The 19515-nt window shown below is 50.7% G+C and overlaps 2 protein-coding genes across 3 annotated transcripts; one reads left to right on the top strand and one right to left on the bottom strand.

Moving 5' to 3' along the window:
- The first annotated feature begins 475 nt into the window (after positions 1–475).
- On the top strand, positions 476–5507 carry LOC128424298 (gastrula zinc finger protein XlCGF7.1). Of its 2 annotated transcripts, none has more exons than XM_053410317.1 (2): positions 476–653; positions 3517–5507. In XM_053410317.1, exons 1-2 carry the CDS (start codon positions 605–607, stop codon positions 4422–4424), a joined length of 957 nt encoding a protein of 318 aa, XP_053266292.1. In that variant the 5' UTR covers positions 476–604; the 3' UTR covers positions 4425–5507. The 2 variants fall into 2 exon arrangements, with proteins under 2 accessions (XP_053266292.1, XP_053266293.1); XM_053410318.1 differs by lacking the exon at positions 476–653 and adding an exon at positions 678–1400.
- A 4661-nt stretch (positions 5508–10168) lies between these two features.
- On the bottom strand, positions 10169–13719 carry LOC128424296 (GTPase IMAP family member 6-like). Its single transcript, XM_053410315.1, has 2 exons — positions 12883–13719; positions 10169–11662 (listed from the first exon to the last, which is right to left on the bottom strand). Exons 1-2 carry the CDS (start codon positions 13688–13690, stop codon positions 11004–11006), a joined length of 1467 nt encoding a protein of 488 aa, XP_053266290.1. The 5' UTR covers positions 13691–13719; the 3' UTR covers positions 10169–11003.
- Positions 13720–19515: the final 5796 nt, after the last annotated feature.

Here is a 19515-nt window from a genome sequence, read left to right as displayed (position 1 = left end):
CTTGCAAGCAGAAGGTGCAAACCTCAGCATCTCCTGGTAGGCTAGGCTAGTGGTCTGACTTGATGCAAAGCCTTAATCGCTCAACCCTTTCTTCGGGATCATGAGGACTAGAATATTTAGGGGACTGGGGCAGAGCTGACCGCCCAACCCTTGGCGAGCCACTGCTGCCGCTGCCGGTCCGTGTGGCACCACTGAGCTCTATTGGCACCGCGGCTGGGCGTCAGGCATCTCGGCGCGCTCCTCCGGGCGCAGCGCAGCAGAGGAAAGCGGCGCGGGGAGGGCAGAGCTCTTGCCAGAAGCCGCCGCGGCTTCTCCCGCAGCTGCAGGAAGTGGCACCTCCCCGAGGCTGCGGTTGCAGTTGCTGCCGCCGCCGCCGCCTGCCTGCCTGGGATGTCTTGCAAGCAACCTCGCGCGGCGGGGCCGTTGCTGGGAGAAGCCGAGGAGGAGCGCGGAGCTGCTGCTGCAAAAGGTACGTTGTTGCAGCAAATAAAAGGCGAGCGGGCGAGCGAGGAAGGGAGGCAGCGCCGGCCCTCCCCTCCCCTGCGGGCCGGATCCTGCCTGCAGTGCCTCGTGCAAAGCGGAGGAGCAGCAGCGGCGGCGGCCGATGCGGGGGATCGGGGCGGCCGGAGAGGAGCAGCAGCAGCCCGGGCACGGTGAGGCATCTCTTTCCTCTCTCACCCCTTTGCACCCAATCTCCCCCCCCTCCTCGCAGCTGCCGTGTGAACGGACCGTGGGGGAGGCGATCCGGAGCGAGCCTATTTTTTTGGGGGGGGGTGTTGGATAGAAGCAGAGGACCCCCCCCCCCAGTTTTCCTCTTCCCAGGCTGCCTCCCCCCCCTCCTCCTCCTCCCTTTCTTCCTTTCGGGCCTGGGCTGCCTCCTCTCCGGGCGCACGTGGCCGGCCGGCGACGCTTCCTTCCCTTCCCCGCGGCCCGCGCCTCGCTGCAATCCGGCCTCCGCCCAGTCTCCAGCCTCGCGCGGAGGACGGCAGCAGCAGCAGCAGCAGCGGGCGCCTCTGCCCCCGGCTCCCCGCGCCACCTTGGCCCTGGCAAGGGGCCCTTTTGCTCCGCGTTGAGCGCGCAGGCGAGGGGGCCCCAATTCCCCCCGATTTTGCAAATCAATCAATCAGAACCCGGGGGCGGATTTGTTTCTTGCACGGTGTGCATTTGGGCACCCCCCTTTTTTGGTGGTGCATCTGCAACTGGCAAGCAGGACCCGCTGTGCAAAGCCTTGGAGAAGGCGCAAGGCCGGCAGGAATCTTCCACAGCCCTTGCAAACCCCCCCAAAAGCCCCACAGGCTGCAGGCCCCACGGAGCCTGGCTGCAAATCCAGCCGCACAGGTAGAGCTGCCCGGTTGCATTCTGGGACTTGCAGTTTCTTCTCCCTCCTCCCCGGAGTTAAGGTGAGGCTGTGATTTGGCTGACGTCATCACACTCTTATTCCCCCCCTTTGGGAAAAAGGGAGAAGGGCAGGTTGTGTGGAAGCTTGAGGAGTCTTGTCTGGGCAGGTGTGTGCGCATAGATATCTAAAAATAAAATCATTATTTCTTTTAAGGAGAGAGCTTTGGCGCTCTCTGACTCTGAGCTGGTTCAGCAAAAGCCCTGCGGCTTTTGGCACAATTTCCCCTGCAGGCAGCGCCCTCCCTGCGAGGTCTGCCTTCCGCCCGGGGAAAAGGAGCGTTGACCAAGCCTCGGGTGCCGGGGGTGGGGTGGGGGGCCGGGGTCCCTTGAAGGTGCAGCTGCTGGGATTTAGGAAGCTGGCGCCTTGTGCCGAGTCAGACCACGTGGGTCTCTCTGGCTGAGTGGTGCATGCTCTGACTGGCAGAAGCTCTCTGAGTCTTTTGGAATGTGTGTGTTCCTGGCACTATCTGGAGATGCGGTGTGTGTGGTGAAACAAGCTTGTTTTCTCCTGATCCAGAGGCTAGGATCTAGCCAGACATCCTGCAACTGGCCTCGTTTGCGTTTGACATTATCCTGTTTACTTTGCCCCCCGAAATCCAGGTTTTGGGTGAGCTGGGAAAATGCGGGCTGGGGTGGGCCTGTGGGTGTCTCGACCCCTGACCACACCTGGAGAGATTTTGTCAGCTGCCGGTCCCTTTCGGCTATTTTGGACTGGAGCTCTGCAGCAGCACCGATACACACTGAAGAAGTGCGCATTCACACGGAAGCTTAGACCCAGAACAAACTTAGTTGGTCTCTAAGGTGCTACTGGTCAATTTATTTATTTATTTCGACTGCGTCAGACCAACACGCCTACCTACCTGAATCTACCATTCTATGATTCATTGGAGGTTTTGAAGTAGAAGTTGGCTGTGTGCCAGGGAATCTTCACCTGCGATTCCTGCATTTCAGGGGGTTGAGCTAGATGTCCTTTGGGGGGCCCCTTCCAGCCCCACCATTCTATGAAACTATTCTGCTGCGCTCATGTTTCATAACTGCCTTGATGCCTGCATTATTGTAGTTATTCTTTTTCTGGTGCCTTTTCTCATACTTTTAAAACATCAATAAAAATCGTATGGTGAGGGGAGAGAGACTTTCTGTTCTTCACCAGGCAGTGGTTTTTTCCACCTCTTTGGCCCCACCCTCTAGCCCTGAGAGCCTTTTCCAGGCCATGACTTGAGGAGCAGCAGAAGCAGCTGCGAAGAGAGGAGCTCACGGATGTTCTTTTAAAAAACCACAATTTTGTGTGTCTTTGCTTCTCAATTTGTATTGTGTTATTTTATGCACTGAGACTTGCTGTTTTTATTGATTACAGCTTGAAAATTATTGGAATCGTTAAGAGTGAATTTCTGTTTAAATATTATTTGCAGATGTTCAAGTTTATTGTGTACTATTCTACTCTTAATTGATTATTGAATATTATTTTATTTGACATAAGCTTTTTTTTTAAAGTTATGTTTTTTATTACTTTTTGTATCGGGCCAGATTGTTATAAGGCGTGTGATCATTGTTGTTTCTGCAGCTTGTGAACCGCCTTGCGTGTAATACAGTGGTCCCTCGGTTCTTGAACAGAATCCGTTCCAGAAGCCCATTCGGCCTCTGAAACGCTCGAAAACTGAGCTTCTTGCACTCAGAAGCCGCGTCGCACTTTCGACTTCCGAAAAACGTTTGAAAATGGAAGCATTTACTTCCGGATTTTCAGCGTTTGAGAACAGAAATGTACAACAACAGGCGCTTGGGAACTGAGGTACCACTGTACATTGGTACCTTGGGTTAAGTACTTAATTCATTCCAGAGGTCCGTTCTTAACCTGAAACTGTTCTTAACCTGAAGCACCACTTTAGCTAATGGGGCCTCCTGCTGCCGCCACGCAATTTCTGTTCTCATCCTGAAGCAAAGTTCTTAACCCAAGGTAATATTTCTGGGTTAGTGGAGTCTGTAACCTGAAGCGTATGTAACCCGAGGTACCACTGTACTGGAGAAAGGTGGCATGCAGATTAAAAGTGAAATGAAATATGGGAAGAAATTAAAATGAAATAACTTCCTTGTGCTTTCCCTCTTTCTTCTCTCCGCCTCCAGGAAGCGAGGGCCTCATGGAGGGAGACAAGGAGCCGGCCGCCGGGGGCCACCAGGCTTCCCCGCCGGGGGGTGACAACCCCTTCCCGTTCCCCGCCTGGGAGGAGGGCTCCGGGGACGAGAACGCGCTGGTCATCCACAGCCAGGTGGAGGAGGAGGAGCACAAATGCGCGGCGTGTGGCGAGAGCTTCCCTCACCCGCTGAGCCTCTTGCGCCACCAGAAGCAGCAGCATGCGGGTGAGCGGGCCTTCGTGTGCCCCGAGTGCGGGCGCGGCTTCACCCTCAAGCACAACCTCATCATCCACCAGAGGATCCACACCGGAGAGAAGCCCTTTGGCTGCGGCGTTTGCGGCAAGCGCTTCAGCCTCAAGCAGAACCTCTTGACCCACCAGAGGGTGCACGGCGGTGGCGCAGAGGGGGCCCCCTCCTGCCCCGTCTGCGGGAAGACCTTCCGGGAACAGCGCCTGCTCCTCGCCCACCGCCAGAAAGGCGGCTGTGGGCCCCCGGCCCAGGAGAAGCCGGGGGCGCCCTCCCCGCCGCGCATGCACACCCGGGGGAGGCCCTGCGTGCCGAGCGAGGACGGCGACGTGCAGAGGCCGTTGCGGGTCAAGCACCAGCAGAAGCCCCGCCAGAACGGGGCAGCCTTCCCCTGCCAGGAGTGCGGCGAGGCCTTCGGCCGCCGGAGCAGCCTGGCAGGCCACCGCAGGACCCACCACCAGGCCGAAAGGCCGCTGCCGCCGCAGGGGGAGGAGGGCCGGAGGCGCCCCAAGGAGGCCCCCGCGAGCCCCAGCCGGAGGCTCCACGCTGGAGACGCCCCCTTCCAGTGCCTGACCTGCGGGAAGAACTTTGCGCAGAAGGGCAACCTGGCCGCGCACCGGAAGAGCCATTTGGGGCAGGAGGCGCTCGGCTGAGGGCGAAGCTGCTGCTCCGATGGGCCTCGCCAGGGCGGGGAGGTCGGAGGGGGAAGGGGGCGGCTGTGGGGGGTCCTGGAAGCCGAAGGGCCTGTTTGGGATGTGGGAGCACGGAGGGGCTATGGGGACTTTGGGATAATGCCTGAGTAGGGGAGGTCAGGGGCCTCTCAGCAGGGCAGCGCTTGCCCTGCCAGGGATATGGACCATAACCGCTCCCAAGAACTTGGGATCCCATCAGCCAGGGGCAGTGAAGCGTTGCTTGGGGACCCCTCTTCCCTTCTGAAGCAAAAGCCCATTTTCTACATATCGGCCGCATTTCAAGCTTGGGTGTTCCCTGAACCTTCACAGGTGGGATTTTTCTCACGTCGTGCCATTGTTTGGTTTCCATTTTGGGCAGCGACGTTGTGCCCCTCTTAAGTTCCCGTTCTGAGCCATTGCGCCACGCAGCGTTACCTCCGCTCTGGGGTTTCCCAGCATTTATGTTCTGCTTCCCGTTTTACAAGTACGGATGCCCAGGTTTATTTCCCCAAACCCCGTTTGGTGGTTAATTCCTGCCCTCCCCTAAGATCCACGCAGCATGTCCAGCTACAGCCTTCCCTGTTCTTTTGGTCCCGCAGCAGAGTGATGAAGAGTCGTCTGGTTTGGGGGGCTGGGTGGGTCGAAATTGGTGCCAAAGATAGTCGACACAAACTCGGGGGTTGCCGAGGGAACAGAACGGGGGTACACGGAGTTTGTATTTGATTGCGGAAGATTTCGCCCCACTGTGCGTCTTCTTCCTGTGGATTTGAACCTGCAGCTCAGGGGAGAACCTTCTGTTGACAGCTGCGTCTTGCTAAACACATTGGAGGAAGGCGGAGCGATTGCACTATGTACCAGAGAACCCACACATTTGCCAGAGAACCCATAGAAGAGGGCGGATGTGTTTTCCAGTTGTTGCTGGAAAACGTCTTTGGAGGAGAGAGGAATTCTGAAGAGCTGTAGCAACATCCTCTTCTGAGTTCTGGTTTCCTGAGCCTGATTTCCAGATCCACGGAAGGAAAAGACCGTGTGGGAGTTTAGACTCTTTTTGGATAGCTTAATGTGGGAAAAAGAAGTGAATGTAAAAGTTGAATGTTCTGAAACCACTTAGATGCCCTGAATTTTGGGGATGGTTTTGAGCCGGGAGAGAAACTTCCATAAAACACTAGAGTGGCCTTCACTGAGACTGTGTCCTCCACATGTTTTGGGGCTCCCAGCCCCTCCTCGGCCCCAGCAGGCCCAGATGGGATCCCAGAAGCCCCAGCATCACACAGCTAGGGTTGCTGGGAGTCGAAAACATCTGGGTTGTGCGAGGGTGGCAAAAGCGAGCTCCGAAGATCTGATTGAGAAATGCACCTGTTTCATGCTTTGAGTTGTGGGAGGGGGGCGGTCTCTCAACCTTAAACCTGAAACCCTGTTTTGAGGGGGCTTCCCCGGCTGATCTCCCCTGACCAGGTTAGTACCCAGCTGCTGCAAAAGGGTCGTGCCACTGAGCTCTCCTGGAATGGACTCTGTCTTCTACGGTGCAGATGTTCTCCTGCATTCAGTTTCTCTGTTTCACAAGGCTTAACTTGAGCGTTCAACATGTTAACGTACGTTTCAAGCGTTTTTAAGCACTCCTGTTTCAAAGTGCACAACGGGCGGAGATCTTTGTGGAAGTTGCACACCGCAGCAGCATTCGGAAAGAAAAGAAAACAAGTGTTATTTACCTCTGTGGAGATCTGCACATGGCATGTTACCGATCACTTAAAGAGTTTCAATCCAAAATTTCAATCCAAAGCGCTGCACCCGACTTCTGCAACCTGGTGCCCTGCAAATGTGCTGGGCTCTGCCGACAGGTAGCTGATGGGATTTGTACTCCCAACCCACCTGGAGGGCACCAGATTGGCAGCAGCTGTGCCAAGCTATTGGGCACATTCATGGTTTGGCTGAATGAGAAGTGTTGTATGAGGATGGGCAGGGCCTTCCTGGTGTTGGGACCTGATGGGACCTCAGGGGTTGCCCTGTGTGCCTGATGCAGAATGGATATGGTGTTGCTCAGTGTCCTTTGCTGGGTGGCCAGAACAGGTTAAAAGAGTTTTCCTAACTGATGTGTGAGATGAGAACCTATTTCAGGCGTGGGTCCTGGTAAACAGGTGAGCTTGTCCACATATCCACCAGGGAACATTTTGTGTCCAAATATAACTCACTAGGTCCTTGGTAAACCACTTTTTTTTTGCTGTTTTTCTGCAACTGCATAAAAGGTGGTGGTTGTCAAATATCTTGTGATCCAATATGGGTGGTCAGGGGTCTCCATTCAGCACAGCCTTCAGCAACCTGGTGCCCTCTGAGGGTTTTTTGGGACTACAACTCCCATCAGCCCCCAGCCAGCACAGCACGATGGGAGTTGTAGTCCAAAACAAGCTCAGGAGTGTTTCCACATTGCTGAAGGTTTCCTTTGCTGGCTCAGAAGATGGACGGGGCAAGGAAGCAGCCTTCCCTCTGCAGAGACACCTTTGGGAACGTCATATGACTGGCCTCCCAAGATGGTCCCATCACAAGAAACTCCTGGCGATTATACCACTTATTCATGTACAACCATCTGTGGAGTGCCTCTTCTTACTCTAAAAGGCAAAGGGCAACATTGAAAAGTGGTTTTCGTTTTGTTTTTTTGTCGATGTGGCCTTTTGAGAACTGGCATGGCGATGTGGTTTTGCAGAAAAGAAGGATCATCTTAATGTGCTGTGAAAATGAGAAATTTCCAACCCAGGTCCATTTTAGAAGTGTTGTCCTGCCTGGAGAAGGCAGGGATGGAAGTTGCCTTCTGGTTTTTCTCCCCAAACCTAAAAATTACTGGGGGAAGACAGTCCTGGGCGATAGTCACTCAGGTTGAAACTTTGAGAGAAATGTCGAATCCAGGGTGTGTGTGTAAGTAAGTAAGAGAGAGAGAGAGAGAGAGAGAGAGAGAGAGAGAGAGACCCTTCCCCGCTTTTCCCTGACTCCTCTGCATAAGAACTCCATGTTGAACCTTTGTCGCTTTGCCTTCTGGGTCCCCTGGGAATATCCTTCCCCTCCTCCTGCGCCCTCTCCAGACACCCAGATGGCGACCACTCAGACGGGACGCGCGCAGCATTAATGGTGGCTGGAGAGCAGAGATTGGCCCAGAGCAAGACCTCTCTGCCCCTCAAGGCAACGTGGATCACCTCCCCTGGGGTGGTTCTGACCTGTGGCCAAGAGCTGTCTCTCCCCAGAAGACGCTTGATGCAAAACTCTAGTGCTTGGATGATGCACCTTATTCCCCCAACTGCTTGATCCTCTTTGTTGAATAAAATTAAGTTTGCCTTTCCTTCGGCTCCTGGCTGTGGTGATTTCTCTTAAATGAGCAGAAGGATCCCTGACTCTTCACCGGTTGATGGTTTCCGGTCATCTTTCTCAACTCATCCATGCCGTAATATTGGTAGCAGTAAAAATAACTATTATTATTATTAATTATATTACTTGTACCTCATCCATCTAACTGGGTATCCCCAGCCACTCTGGCTGGCTCCCAACAGATTAAAAACAGAATAAAACATCAAACATTTAAAAATTCCCTAAACAGGGCTGGCTTCAGATGTCTTCTAAAAGTCATAGTTTTCATTTCTTTGACATCTGATGGGAGGGCATTCCACAGGGTGGGCGCCACCACCAAGAGGGCCCTCTGCCTGGTTCCCTGTAACCTCACTTCTCAAAATGAGGGAACCGCCAGAAGGCCCTCAGAGTTGGGCCTCAGTGTCTGGGCTGGACGATGGGGGTGGAGATGCTCCTTCAGGTATACTGGACTGAGGCTGTTTATGGCTTGAAAGGTCAGCACCAACACTATGAATTGTGCCCAGAAACATACTGGGAGCCAATGTAGGTCTTTCAGGACCAGTGGTCTTGGCTGCTCCCAGTCATCAGTCCAGCAGTGTAAATTTAAAGCGCTGCAGTGCCACCGAACAGTCATGGCTTCTTCCCCCAAAGTATTCTGTGTTGTTTGTTAATGGGTACTGAGATTTGCAAGACGGTCCTTTATATTGTCCTCCCAGAGTGGTTTTAACAAATTCCTCTTTCCAGGGGGACTGGGAATTCCAGCCCAGGAAGCCTGTGTGAGTTTGTCAAGCAATATGCATGCGACAAGGCGCTATTCACACCATAAAGTGCTATGATACCACTTTAAACTGTCACGGCTTTCCCTAAACAATTCTGGGAGCTGTAGTTTGTTAAGGGTGCTGGGAGTTAGGAAGCGCTAGAGCCCCTCACAGAGCTACAGCTCTCAGACTTTCCTGGGAAAGGTGATTTACTGTTAAACCTCTCTGGGAATTGTAGCTCTGCGAAGGGGTCTCTGGTCAACTCGGCACCCTACAACTCCCAGGGTTCTTGGCGGATGCCAGGATTGGGAACTGTAGCATGTTGAGGGTGCCAAGAGTTGTTCGGAGGCCCACATTCCCCTCACAGAGGTACAATTTGCAGGAGGTCTCGACAGTCAGTCCCTGTGAAGGGAATGGGGGCAGGGCTCTCCTCTAACAACACCCTGATCCTACCTCCCATTGGTATCTTAAGCTCATATTTCTGCGGCTCAAAACAGTTTTATGGGTGTAAGGGACACGGTCATTGCCAGAATATCTCCTGCATGGTCCCCTTAGTGGTGGCACTTGGGAGACCCTGAGAAAGAAAACTGCCTGGGTGTCTCAGCGAATGCGGGAGGAGGATGTGTCAAATGTTGCCAGAGGAAGAAAAACACGTAGCAGAGTCCCCCAAAATATAGACCAGAGGCAGTATTTCATCCAGAAGAGCTTTACTGTTGCTGAAGGCATAATGGTCACAAATCCCAATACATTCAGGACTGGCAGAGTCCATAAAAATCCAGTTGCAGCAGACTTAACTTAAACTAAGAACTTAAAATAAGCATAAACTCTTAACACTATATACAGAACAGAACACATCAGAACAAAGCGATGGAGAAAGTCAGAAGTGAAGCCCAGGCTCTTCCTGGCCTGACCATTGCAGTCAGCATGACCTTGCAGAAGAGATAACAAGCAGAGGAAACTAGCTGCTTCCCAGAAGGTTTAACCAAAACATCAACTCTCTGGCAGGCTCTTCACACACACAGAAAAGATCTGCATCACTTTTTAAGTTTTTACTCCGCAGATTGACAGGATGGTGGTAACAGAGAGAAGGTAAATAAAGGGAAGATAAGGCAAGCAGGACGGACAGAGGGGTCTATCCTGTTAAGCTACAAGTCCATCCATTATGGGATATGGCTGTAAGTCCAGCATTCCATTCTCACAATGGGCAACCAATCGCCTTAAGCCAGTGGTTTTCAGCCAGTGTGTGGTGGCACCTTGGGGTGCCTTGAAGGATGGCCAGGGGTGCCGCTGGCAACACTGACCTCTGTCCCTCCTTCCTTCCTCTTCTATTGCCCTCTTGCTTCTCTGCCTCCCAAAGACTGTTTGTTGCAGCAGCCCTGGCCATAAGCTCTCCAGGTGAATGGTGTCTCTGGGACTGGCCAGGCAGTGCTGGGTGCCAGGAGTTGAGGCGGCTTCGGAGTAAGCAAGCAAGTGGGAGAGGGAGCCCTGCCAGCCAGTCCACCAGCCCTTGCTGTTGGGAATAGACAGACAAGTCCCAGGCCTCTGTGGGGCAGAGTGAAGAGGCACCTCTCTTTGGGGCACAGGGGCAGCTCAGAGACCAGTGACTACATAGAGCACTCCCTCCCAAGGAGAGGAGGCTGAGGGCACACTCCGCAAGGGAGGGTGTTTGAAAAAGGGTGAGGGGCTTCTGGCTCTGCAGGCGAGGGGGGGCATGACTGGGCTCCTGAGCCCCACAGGGGGGGCCACAGAAAGAAGGTTGGTCAAGGGAGCTGTGGACTCAAAAAGGTTGAAACCTTCTGGCCTGTAGGAAACCAGCAAGCAGGATCTGATTTCTATCCTGTGGCTTCCAGCAGCTAGGATTCAGATTATAGGTAGGTAGCCCTGTTGGTCTCCCATAGTTGAAACAAAATTAAAAAATTCCTTCCAGTAGCACCTTAGAGAGCAACTAAGTTTGTTATTGGTATGAGCTTTTGTGTGCATGCACACTTCTTCAGGATTCAGAGTCATTGCTGCTCCCAGTTATTGAGGCAAAGTCCATGCTCTTTGTGGGCTTCATTCGGGCGCATCTGGTCAATCATTGTGGGGAGAGACTGCTGGACTGCTCCCTTGGGCCTGATCCTGCAGAGCTCTTCTTAAGGTTCTTAGCAGGGGAGGCATGAAGAGAAGAAGGACCTCCTTAGATGACCTTGGATGACCTTATCCATGCCTTTGACCCCCAATTTCCTAAAGGTAAACGCCAGTGCTTTGAAAAGGGTTCAGATTTGGATAGGTACTCAGTGATGCTCTTTCCAAGTGAGCTGCGCGAAGTGAAAACCTTGGCCGCTGTGTTCTGCATTTATTGGCGCATCTGAAATGTCACCAGTCACCAGTCTGGCAGCCGCATTCTGGATTAGTTGTTGTTTCTGAGTCACCTTCAAAGGTAGCTCCACACAGAGCGCACTAGTCCAAGCGGGAGAAAACCAGAGTATGTTCTTTATGCATTTGCCTCAGCAACTTTGTCCAACTTTGTCATCTTAGGATCGCCTTGATTTTTCTCTGCCATCTCCTCAATCATGGAGAGCAATTCCTCAGCTTGGGCTGCAAGCTGGTCTCCTGTTTCATTGTTGTTGAAACTGCAAAACCGTCCACCACACTGATCCCTCAGTTCCTGAAAGTTTTTGTTGTCACTGGAAGATATGTAATCTTCCAATCTTTCATTCTGCAACCTTTCTTTGTGGCTGAAGACAACCACCATGCGCTCCTGGTCGTCGCTACTGTTGAATGTCTCCCTCACCCGCTGCACCACTTGGTGGTCTTCCTCTGTGAATCGGCCCACTGGGACGACCAGAACCAGAGCATGCAGGCGGGGCTTGGAGAGACGTCGGCAGTGCTCAATCTCAGTAGAATTTCTGGCTCCATCAGAGTCAAAAATCGCAGGCGTGTCAATGACAACTACCTGCTTCCCCCTCCACTCTCTTATTCCTAACCAGCAAGACTTTGTAACTGGGGTCATTTGAAGCCTGGAGTCAAACCTCTTTTTCCCAAGGATGGTGTTTCCAGTCGCACTTTTGCCAACCCCGGACTTTCCGACAATGACGATGCAAAGTTCCTTTTGCTCTGCTGAAACGGGATCAGCTGCATCTGTTAATGTTGCTGAAAAGAGAAGAACAGAGCTGAGGAATCCTAAAGCTTCTCCTGGGGATCAACACTTTGTACTGATTAGAGCCCTTGTCAGGCGTCACTTTTGCAATCTGAATTTCCTGAACTGCCCAAGCAGTTAACTACAGAATGGGATGCAGAAAGCTCAGCCTATCTCTTTATTACAGCATGATACAGTTGCTAGTAATTTTAATGTTAAAGTTCTCTCTTTTGTTCTGTTTGGTACTATTTTATATATTTGGGCAAAGATTCTATTTGACTATTGGTCACGGACAGTAATAAAGAGACTGATTGACTGAACACAGGAATCGGATTCTGAACCATGCAATTAATTCTTGCTGTTTTGAATTTCATTGCGTTATTCTCTTCCTTAGTAGGTGGTGCAAATCACTATTCTGAATTATGTTTTTAGTGGGTTGGGAAAGGCGGCACTGGGAATAAGTTTACAGAACCAAGAGAGTAGTGGCCCAAAAAGCCTCAGAACCACTGGCTTTGGGTTTAATGCCTAAATCCAGGAATTTAAACTGTGCCTGGAAGCAAACCTGAAGCAGGTGTCAGTTGCTCTGTCCAGCCTCTGCCTTTAATGTCTAATGTTTTACAGTTGTTTATGTGCTATAAGCTGCTGAGATTGGCTGGGGAAACCCTGCCAGATGGGTGGGGTATAAATAATTACCGTATTTTTCGCTCTATAACACGCACCCGACCATAACACGCACGTAGTTTTTAGAGGAGGAAAATCCGTAGGCATGCCACCGTAGGCATTCCCTCCATAACACGCACAGACATTTCCCCTTATTTTCTAGGAGGAAAAAAGTGAGTGTTATGGTGCAAAAAATACGGTAATTACTACTACTACTAATTTCCAACAGTGCTCAATCTCATTCCTTGCCATTCCCTCCAGAGCTGCTAGATGTCACTCTGAGGCAGAACATGTTTATCACAGACTCTTCCCTTCCACTCCCTTGTAGTCCTGTTTCCAAGGGTTCAAAAGTATTTTGCACATTGAATGTGTGCTTACATATTGCCAAAAAGGAGCGAAACAAGGAAGTGGGCTGGCTTAAGAGGTAGATTTGGAAAGCTTCTATTATATGGGAAGTAAATTTGCTATTTTATTTTGTTTTTCTTAAAAAAACTTTACACACATAGAGCAGGGCTCATTGCAAACCAGGGGGAATCTGCTAAAGCTGGAAGGAAACCTTGCCAGGAGTGCTTACTTTGAACAGGGGGGCTCTCTCCTCCTCCCACTCCGGACCCCTCAGTTCCTGGAATCTCCACGGCCTCCTGCGGCTTCTCTTCCTCTGGTGGGTGCCCAGAAAGGTCCTTTTCATTTGGGATCGACGTAGGACTCCCAACCCTTTCAGGCCTGCAGAAGGGCTTCCCCTTGTTCTTCTCCACCATGACCTTCACCAAGGAGAGCAGTTCCTCAGCCTGCGTCTCCCTCTCGTTTTGGTTGTGGTTGTTGACCGAGAACCACTGCAAATCGCAGTGACCAGCCATGTTCTGAAGGCGTTGGTATTCTGGGAGAGATTGATGTTCCTCCAAAGTTGCGTCGTCCAGTTTTTCCCTAGTGAGCACGACAATCATGTACTTCATGGCTTCGCAGCCAAATATCTCCTGAATCCATTCTACTGCCTTATAGTCTGCATCGCCACAGTGGTGGGTGACCAGTAACAAAGCGTGTGGTCCTGGTCTGGATAGACGGAGGCAGTGCTGGGAGTCAGGGGAATCCTTGGCTGTGCCACTCCCCAGGTCAAAATCAGCAGGTGTGTCAATGAGGACTAGCCGCTTTCCCTTCCATTCCCTGATTCCTAACTGGCAGGATCTCGTCACGGTGCCAACCTCAAATGCCTCCCGCCCGAGAATGGTGTTTCCTGTGGCACTTTTTCCTGCTCCTGGTTTCCCCACGAGGACAATCCGCACTTCATTGCCCTCTGTCGGAATCTGGTGCTCAGGATTTGGTGCTGTTGAGGAAAGTTCAGGTATTAGAGGGTGCAACGAAGGTTGTGTAGGAAACCAGTGCATTTTATTGATTTTGGGGGGTTTGCACGGGGTGTTTTGCCTGTAGTTTTGAAGGAGGGGCCCTAGGCTGGGGACCCCCTAAGTTATATCTTGTAAGCAGAGATGGAAGGAGTCCATCTGTTTTGCAAAAAATAAATACCATACGTTTTGCTCTATAGGACGCACCAGACAATAGGATGCACCTTGTTTTAGAGGGGGGAGAACAAGAAAAAAAAATTTCTCCCCCTCTCTGCCCAGTGCCCCTTCAGCGAAGCGGCAGGAGGTGCTGCACAGAGAGGGGGAGAATTTCCCCCCTCTTGTTTCCCCCCTCTAAAACAAGGTGCCGTTTAAGGTGCGTTCAGTCGCCTGCAGGCGGCTACCTTGGAAGCCTGGAGAGCGATAGGGGTCGGTGCGCACCAACCCCTCTCGCTCTCCAGGCTTCAGGTTCCTTTCGACCTGCTCTTTGGGGCTGGCGGAGGGAAGCCCACCATCAGCCCCAAAGAGCAGGTCGGGGAGCAGCAGAAAGCTTCTATGGCTTCTTTAGCCCCCCGCGAGCTCTCCCGGCTGGAGAGGTGGCGCGCGGCTAAAGAGGCTCCTGCCATAGCTGCGTGTCACCTCTCCAGCCAGGAGAGGGTCACTGGGCTATGGCGTCTTCGCTCCATAGGACGTACACACATTTCCCCTTCATTTTTGAAGGGGAAAAAGTGCGTCCTATAGAGGGAAAAATACGGTAAATGCATAGCTGAGAGGTGATGTGATGGCACCATAAGAGTATATCCCAGGGTGGCCTGTTGCAACTAGGAGTCTAAATGTGTGGGCGTTGTTAATAGGAACATTGCAGGGGGTTGGACTAGAGCAGCGGTTCTCAACCTGTGGGTCCCCAGATGTTGTTGGACTACAACTCCCATCATCCCTGAGCTCTGGCCTTGCTAGCTAATGGTGATGGGAGTTGTAGTTCAACAACATCTGGGGACCCACGGGCTGAGAAAGGTTGGACTAGAGGATCTTTGGGGGAACCTTCCATGGTTCTGTGATTTCAACTGCCTTAACTGTAAGGCAGTTAATGCGCTCCAAATCTGTTCCTACAAAAGATGCACAACTGGAATGATGGATGTCTCTAACCCTCTGCAGTGATTTATCCGAAGCTTAGAAACTTCATTATGTCGTTTCCCTTGACCAGAGTAAAGGGACAAGTTGCTGGCTGTGTGTATTCGAGATCTGTCTCGTTTCTGTCTTAGTTTCTCATCAGTGCTAGATGAGATTGGCACAGAGATCATTCCAGCCTTTGCTCTGCTCCTTCCCTCGCAGCCTGTCTGTGGCCTGAAAAAAGTGTTTTAGCTGACCCCAGGAAGATCACTAGCCTAGTCCTGCTGATGACCTACGGGACCGCCTCTCCTGGTATGCCCCACGGAGGACCTTAGGGTCTTCAAATAAAAACATCTTGGAGGTCCCAGGCCACAGGGACGTTAGGCTGGCCTCAACCAGAGCCAGGGCTTTTTCAGCCATGGCCCCAATCTGGTGGAACGCTCTGTCACAAGAGACTAGGGCCCTGCGGGACTTGACATCTTTCCGCAGGGCCTGCAAGACAGAGCTGTTCCACCAGGCCTTTGGCCAGGGCACAGCCTGACCCCCTCCTTTGGTAATTCTTCACAGAACTCAAGCCCAATGGTTGCCATCAATTTGATTCTGAATTGATTAGAATGTATTTCCAGTAATTGACTATGATTTTATGTACACTGTGCTATTTTTACTGTTGTTAGCCGCTCTGAGCCCTGCTTTGGCTGGGGAGGGCAGGATATAAGTAACATTATATTATTATTATTATTATTATTATTATTATTATTATTATTATTAGAATTCTCTGTCTAATGCAATAGATCAGTGGCTCCCAAACTTTTTCTGGCCATCGCCTCTTTAGGCCCACAAACTCATTCCCAGTGCTCCCTACTCTACCCTATCAAAAGCATTATTCAGAATAGCGGTTTGCGTGGCACACATAGGAAGATAATAACACAACGAAATTCAAAATGGTAATAATCAATTGCACATTTGCACATAATCCAATTAAAACTATTTAATTAATTCAATGAAACGGATGAACTTGATCCAGCAATTCCAACTTTTCAGAGTCCGATAGTCATTTGCTCTTCTAGCGCCCGGCTGCTGCCCCCTGCCTCGTAGGGACCCCTCCCTAGGGAACCCCACATTTTGCATATGACCTTCGGGAACTCTTGAGGAAACTCTTGAGGAAAAACTTACCAGGCTTGCTCCAAATGGAAGAGAAGAATCCTGTAAGCCTAGAACTAGAGAAGAGAAGAAAGAATGAGGAGGGGGCCTTGCCTTTCACCCAGCAAGATGTTAGGCCATTTAACGTTTCACCGGGGAAATAAGCAGTTGTGTCCAGAACCAGTTTGTGGGCCAAGTATATCCTTTTGTATCTTATAGGGAAATGTCATGTCATGTTATGTTTCATAATCCTCTTACAATATTCATCCAAAGAGATTGTGGTATATTTAGCAATTCCCAACATGGTTTCTTCCTGTGATGACAGTTGTAGCTCAGTCGGTAGAGTGTGAGCTTCTTTATCTCTGGGTTGTGGGTTTGAGCCCCACATTGGACAAAATATCCCTTCATGTAGGGGGCTGGACTAGATGACCCTCGGGGTCCCTTCCAACTCTACCATTCTATGTTTTTTTCCTGAAGGGCTTCAGGCCTGAGAAGGCTTGAGAGGGCTCTTGGGCTCGAATCCTGCTTCTGGGCTTCACTTTGGGGCACCCAGCTGGCACTCTGAGAACAGAACGTGGGACTAGCTGTGCCCCTGGCCTGATCCTGCAGGCTCTTCTTACGTTCTTAAGGCTGCAGGTGTGGGGTCTCAGAACAGGTCCCATTAGCAGAACCCAACACAGGGTGGGCCCCCCCTTGCCCTGTCCTTTTACATCTATAATGGTTTGGGGCCACCCTCCACTTGGTTCTGTAAACCCATCCTCTGTGCCCTATTCTGCCCAAAGCATAATTCATAATATTGGCTTGCATGACCCACTAAGGAAGGAAACAACACAATGAAATTCAAAAGAGTAAGAATTAATTGCACATTTGTTTGAAATCCAATTAAAACTACTTAGTTTAACGAATTCAGTAAAATGGGTGTCCAGTGATTTCAGAGTCAGTCATTTGCACCTCCCCCCTGCTTCCCCCCTTTTCCTCTTAGTGCCCCCTAAATAACCCCACCCATTTTGGGAACTACTGATCTACAAAAAGCCCCCAGAAGAGAGATTTGGAGTTCAGCCTCCCCTTCTGTTTTGAGAAGAATACTAAACTGGCCTTGGATCTGGAGGAGGAGGTCAGCAGGGAGCAGAAGGTTGCTATGGCTTCAAACCACTCAGTCCGGCTCCAGAAGTGCAGGTCTGCTCATTGTAATTCCATCTGTATATTTTTAGTTATTTTAGTCGGGTATTTTCCGCATCCCCTGTACAAATCTACCCTCCCATAGCAAAGTTTATGAAAAGGAATTAAACACCTTCTTACAATTCGCCCATCTCTGCTAAGGGAATCTTTCTCCAGCGCCTCTCTCTCTCTGGGCTGCGAACTCCGCGGAGATAAATGCTTTCTAGCTTCACTTTCAAGTGCAGCCTTGAATCTAGCGCCCTTCCTGTCAGAGCTGCAGGCAGCTGTCTCTACGCCTTTGCGGGCTGCTGTAATCCAGCCACCCAGTTGAAGGCCATCCCAGATTCTCTGTTGTTCTGAAAACCAAGAACGGCCCAGGACAAGCTGGAAGCTGGCCATGTTCTCCCCAGCAGTTTGGGTGCCCTTGGACCCAAAAGCGCAGGGTTCACTGGCTAGGAGGTTTATTTGTTTTGGTGCATCCCAGGTCCCTCTGCATCTGAGCTGAAAGCAGCAATCCCCAGAGAATAAGACCCACGGGCAGCACTGCAGGGCTGTTGTGTTGCAGCTGGGCAAGGAAGGGGGTGGGAGATCCTCTCTCAGCCCCCCCCCCTCCATCACTCATGCAAAATCATGCTGCAAGTCCGCTACCTGCTTTCCACCTCTAGAGGTGCAAACCTTTCCAGAAATCATGTTCAGCCTATTCACCATGCACGGGGAGCATTCAGTGTTTTGGGCAGTGTGATTCAAAGACTATTAGCTGAAATATTGTTTTGTGCATCCCCGTCTCTGAGAGGGAAGAGACTCCAGGAATGTCTGCACTTACCCAGGAATGAAGGTCAATGGAGACCATGGTGTCTTGGGGGGCTCACAGCAATAGCCTGCCCGCCCCCAACAGATCCTGCTTCCCCATTAGCTTTCCAGGAAAGCCCTAAGTCAGTTCTGGGTCCAGCACAGAGCAAGACAGATCTCTGTGTCTCTTGCTTCCAGCACCAGCTGAGCTCTGACACCTGACTCTCCCATACACAGACCCCCTCACCTGTTGTTGTTCTTCATCCTAGGATGACTTGGGGTTGAGCCAGGTAAGGGGGGAAAAGTCCATCCATTTGTCTCTATGGCAACAGGGCCACCTCTTCTCAGGTGAAAAGAGCAGTAAATTTGGGGGGGGGGTTAATATAATTTTTAAAATTTTAAACATTTTCACAATATTCTGCATATCCAACAGTTACATTGTCTCATATATTGACTTCCCACCCCGCCTTCCACTGTGTTTCCCCACAAAGCTTTTCTACTGCATTATATCTTAAAAAATAAATAAATCCCTGAATTTCAAAAGTTTACCAGAGGATACATAATTTGCAGGTACACATCCATTTCACATTTGACTCCCCCCCTCCATGGTTCCCCCCATAGTTTCTGCTTATTTGCTGCATATTATAATATATATAATATTATAATATGCTCTGTGGTTCAACCCACAGTGCTGGTGGCGTTGTGGGTTAAACCACAGAGCCTAGGACTTGCTGATCAGAAGGTCGGCAGTTCAAATCCCCGCGACGGGGTGAGCTCCTGTTGCTCGGTCCCTGCTCCTGCCAACCTAGCAGTTCGAAAGCATGTCAAAGTGCAAGTAGATAAATAGGTACTGCTCCGGCGGGAAGGTAAACAGTGTTTCCATGCGCTGCTCTGGTTCGCCAGAAGTGGCTTAGTCCTGCTGGCCACATGACCCGGAAGCTGTACACCGGCTCCCTCGGCCCATAGAGCGAGATGAGCGCCACAACCCCAGAGTCGGCCACGACTGGACCTAATGGTCAGGGGTCCCTTTACCTTTACCTATAAATACTCCACACTTCAACTTTTCTACACTGCACTCCAACTGTGCTTCATCCAAATCCTACCTGCGTTTTTACATGTTTGCAATAATTCTTTAAATATTCAACAAAAGGTTTCCACTCCTTGAAATTAGCCTCTTTTTTATCTCCAATTTCCATAGTTACATTTGCCAATTTGGCATATTCCATCAGTTGTAACTGCCACTCTTCTTTAGTAGGAATCTCCTGATTTTGTTGTTTTTGAGCATAAAGTACCTTGCTGCTGTCGTAGCATAAAAATATAGGCCCGTCTTTCCTCTTGAAACATCTGACCCAGTTATCCTTAAAAGAAACACTTCAGGGGTTTTTTGTAGGGGGGAAGCATCACCTTAAGTAATTTAAGTAAACCTGCATTATATCTTTATTACACAAAGTTTCTCTATTGCAATTATTTTATCATTCTTCTTCCGGGGCTTTTATCTTGAATTTCGAATCCTGCCTGCGATTTTGTCAGAGCGGTAAATCTTCAGGCAGCTAACATGTTCCTTAAAGTGCAAATTTTAACCCCCTCCCCAAAGTCCTGGCCACTGCCATATTCACAACATGCCAGTTACTGAAAAGTGAAAGAATAAAAGAGTACTGTGGTGGCATTATGGGTTT

The sequence above is a fragment of the Podarcis raffonei genome, chromosome 12 (genome assembly GCF_027172205.1).
Source record: "Podarcis raffonei isolate rPodRaf1 chromosome 12, rPodRaf1.pri, whole genome shotgun sequence".
Taxonomy (NCBI): domain Eukaryota; kingdom Metazoa; phylum Chordata; class Lepidosauria; order Squamata; family Lacertidae; genus Podarcis; species Podarcis raffonei.
The sequence above is the reverse complement of the archived record's forward strand: the minus strand, read 5'-3'. Positions and strand labels throughout refer to the sequence as shown.